Source organism: Bidens hawaiensis, unplaced genomic scaffold (assembly GCF_021521415.1).
Source record: "Bidens hawaiensis isolate Kalapana, Puna unplaced genomic scaffold, B.hawaiensis_p1.1 tig00027305_1, whole genome shotgun sequence".
In the NCBI taxonomy this organism is placed as follows: Eukaryota; Viridiplantae; Streptophyta; class Magnoliopsida; order Asterales; family Asteraceae; genus Bidens; species Bidens hawaiensis.
This window is the reverse complement of record NW_027494410.1, coordinates 150,703-154,266: the sequence shown is the minus strand read 5'-3', so window position 1 is coordinate 154,266 and position 3,564 is coordinate 150,703. Positions and strand designations below refer to the sequence as shown.

The following is a 3,564-nucleotide window of genomic DNA, read 5'->3' as shown; positions in this document are numbered from 1 at the left end:
ATTTCTTGTGTTTTGCCCATGTCCTTAATCATCTTGGTGCAAGAGTGGTGAGGGTAGAATGGTAAATCAAGATTCATCATGACTGATTCTTTCTTTCTTTATGTCCTCTCTCTTCTTTGATAGATGATAATAATAAAGATGACAAAAACTGTCTTGTTTTACACTCAAAAAACATAGATTTGTGGATAATAAATTGATGTTCTCAGAATAATAAAGTCTTTTACTTTTATCCTTTGCATCAAAAGCTAACTTTCAAGATCAAGAAACTTATTTCATTTGCAAAGAATCTTGTGTCATTTGCAAGAAATCCAAATTCTTGGTCATCTTGATTTGCTTTAAATTCTCCCAAGATTTCACCTTTTGATGATCTTGTCACTTGATTTCAAGGTTTAAGAAAACCCCAATTCTCTTTTAGGGTTTTATGGTAAACTTTCTTGATTTCAAGAACTGAAATCCCCCAATTCTGTTTTAGGGTTTCAGCATCAAATTTAGGGTCTTTTGGTAGTAAAGTTAAGATCTTGATTAATGGGTGAGTGAAAAGTTGAATTCTTGAGTATTTCGGATGATTGGTTAGTTAATGAAGAGTATTTTCATGAGGGTTTTGTTCTGCAAGATCCACTGTTCTTCATTCATATGTTTCTGCAAGCCATCAACTGCTTCTCATCTTTACAATTCTAGCACTTTGAAATTGGAAAGTTCTCCTCATGCCCCTCATCAGCCGGTTGTAACCGATACCGATCGATCTGATCAAAATCATGTTCAAGAAGTTGTTGAAGTCAGGGAGAAAGAGATTGCAGAAGATGGAGTTGTAAAGCAAGAATCAGAGATTGTGATTAATGATCAAAATCATGTTCTTAGGAGTTGTATGAAGGTCAAGGGCAATTTGGAATCCAGACCACCGATTGACCGAAAGAAAGTACAATGGATGGATAATTTTGGCAAAGAACTTGTTGATATTAAAGAGTTTGAATCCAGGTTAGTTTAATAGTTGTTTCTATTTGTGAATGTGAGAACAAGTTCTTGTAAAAATTTTATTGTTTTTGCTTTTGTTCATGGGGATTGTCGGTTTCTGATCATTAATGATTAGAGATCTTGGGATTTTCTAGTATAGTTGTAGGATGAATTTGAGAAAAGATAGAATCAAGAACTAATCAGTGATACTTGTTAAAGATCAAATAAAAGTTGAATAATCTTTTAGTGGTAATTGGTAATTAGGATATTAAGTTTTATCATCGCTGAAGTCATTCGAAGTTTTTTTCTCTAAAGTCACTCAACTTTCGTCTGGTGGTCTAATCCTTTGTAATTATTTTTTATGAGTGTTAACTTTTTTAAATTAAGTGGGACAAATGAAACATAAATGATTACAATTAACTTGAAGTATGAGAAAATAGCGAAGAAATTAGATAAAAATAATCACCAAGTGGTAACCAGGATTCATAAGTGTTCCATTTGTCTAACTTGATTTTAAAAGAAGTTAAGATTTATAAAAAGTTATTGCTTTTATTCATGGGGAACAATTTCAGTTTCTGATCATCAAAAGTTAAATATATTTTGATGATTTTCTGGTATAATTGTAGGATAAATAAACAAAACCCTAAATAGTCATTGCTATGAGATTGAATCTTGTATTATTTTGCATGCTTTATGACAGTGAAACAGGGGATACAGACAATGAAGACGAGAACAGTGCTTGCTTTTGCTCGATTCTGTGACGTTTCCTTAAAAATCTCCTTGTTTATAGAATAAGAAAGGATCGGCTGTACCATTTCTTCATTAAATTTGATATAAAGATCAAGCATCCTGCAAATATCCGAGCTACATTTTAGATTTTGTTTTGTAATTTCTTTAAGCTGGCTCTCTCATGTTATTATTATGTAAGAATTTATGTTATCAATGAGCTTCCCAAACTCTTTTATGCTGCCACATTCGGTTCTTGATCTCATAATGAAAATATTAGTTAAGTTTGTTGCTTTCTGTGTTCTGATTTATGATTTTAATGGTTTGTTGATTTTCCGAATTACCCTTTCGTGTGAAATGGGATTTAGTGCAGAAAGAGAAACACAAGCCGGTTTCTTGCTAAATATAAATATTGGGAAACCTACAATTAGGTATCCCATAACGAAAACTCCAGTAAAGTTTGTTGCTTTTTGTATTCTGATTTGGGATTTTAACCGAATCTTGATTATTTGAATTACTCGTTTGAGCGAAATGGGAAGTTACGTGAGAAAGAACACAAAAGCTGATTTCTTGCTAAAGTTAGCTAGAAACTGGGAAGCACGGGTTCGGTTTTAGTTTTGTAATGAAAATTCTGGTAAAGTTTGTTGCTTTTTATATGCTGGCTTTCGATATTTTTTCCATTTTTTCTGTTTATGTATTCTAAGTTTATAGGTAGGCTGGGAATAGAGAACTCTGAAGTAACTGAAAGTCGGGTCAAACGGGTGGTTTTAAAAAGTATCAACTGGACCCGTTCTAAGTGAGAAAGTTTAATAGGAGTGACCTGTTGTATAATAATAATCTACCTATTTATTTAAGAAACAAAAGTCAGTGTCTTTCTAAATATAGAAACTCGGAAACCGACATTCGGTTGTTCTTTGAATTCTGGCTGAGATTTAAACTGTTTCTTGATTTTGTTGACTTTACCTTTTGAGTAAAGTAGAGATTTATGCAAAAACAAGAACAAAAGGCGATGGTACAAATAAAGACTAAATTTGATATGTTAACTGCATATTTTCATTAAAATTTGAACATATTTAATCAAGATTTATGAAAATAGCCCAACCGAAACCGACCCAAATGCCTCTCATGAAATCCACGACTGTGATCCACTGTTTGCAGAATAAATGAATGTGTTCATCGTGTTCATTTGTCCGCCAACCAGAGTCTTACATGCCAGCCTGTTATTGCTCACATCAAAAATTACAACTTGATCCAGCTTTGATAATAATCAACCAAACATACATACCAATTAAAAGTCCACCTTTGAAAATACCCGGAGATTCTGTTTGTGTTATTGGTTTGAATTTAATGAAAGTAGCAGTGTGAAAATGAAGTCAACTGGTAGACTTCTACAAGTCAATGGTATGAACCAAATTTCAAAGATAATCATCAACTTTAGCTTTTTATTAGCTTATATAGGTTTATAACTTAATATCATAAATCAATATTCTTCTTTAGAACACGCATTCGGTTTTTAGCATAATCATTACATATATGAAGGTTAGTACTTATTCGCCTACTTTGTGCATTCTGACTCGTGGTGAGGCTCTCATTGTCAAGAACGTAAATTTATGAATACTCCGTTATATATCTTATCTATAAAAATAGTTATTTGTGTATGAAGTTATTCTGTGACATTATAGAATTCATTTGAAGGTTAAGTACAAGGAACTTACTACCAACACTAAACAATCATTAAATGCTACTTTTACATTTATACTTACAAAACTTCTACGTAGTTTTACAGAATACAAAAGCAAAACACTGGGATCATACAAGACTAATGAACATATTCTAGAAACAAAAAATTGCTTTAACTTGGGTATATCCACACCTGCGCAAGCTGAT

At 32.3% G+C, this 3,564-nt stretch overlaps 1 protein-coding gene across 1 annotated transcript; it reads left to right on the top strand.

Annotated features, from left to right (window-relative positions):
• The first annotated feature begins 415 nt into the window (after positions 1-415).
• On the top strand, positions 416-1,762 carry LOC143575206 (uncharacterized). The gene is made up of 2 exons (XM_077059634.1): positions 416-975; positions 1,652-1,762. Exons 1-2 carry the CDS (start codon positions 578-580, stop codon positions 1,710-1,712), a joined length of 459 nt encoding a protein of 152 aa, XP_076915749.1. The 5' UTR covers positions 416-577; the 3' UTR covers positions 1,713-1,762.
• The last annotated feature ends 1,802 nt before the right edge of the window (positions 1,763-3,564 follow it).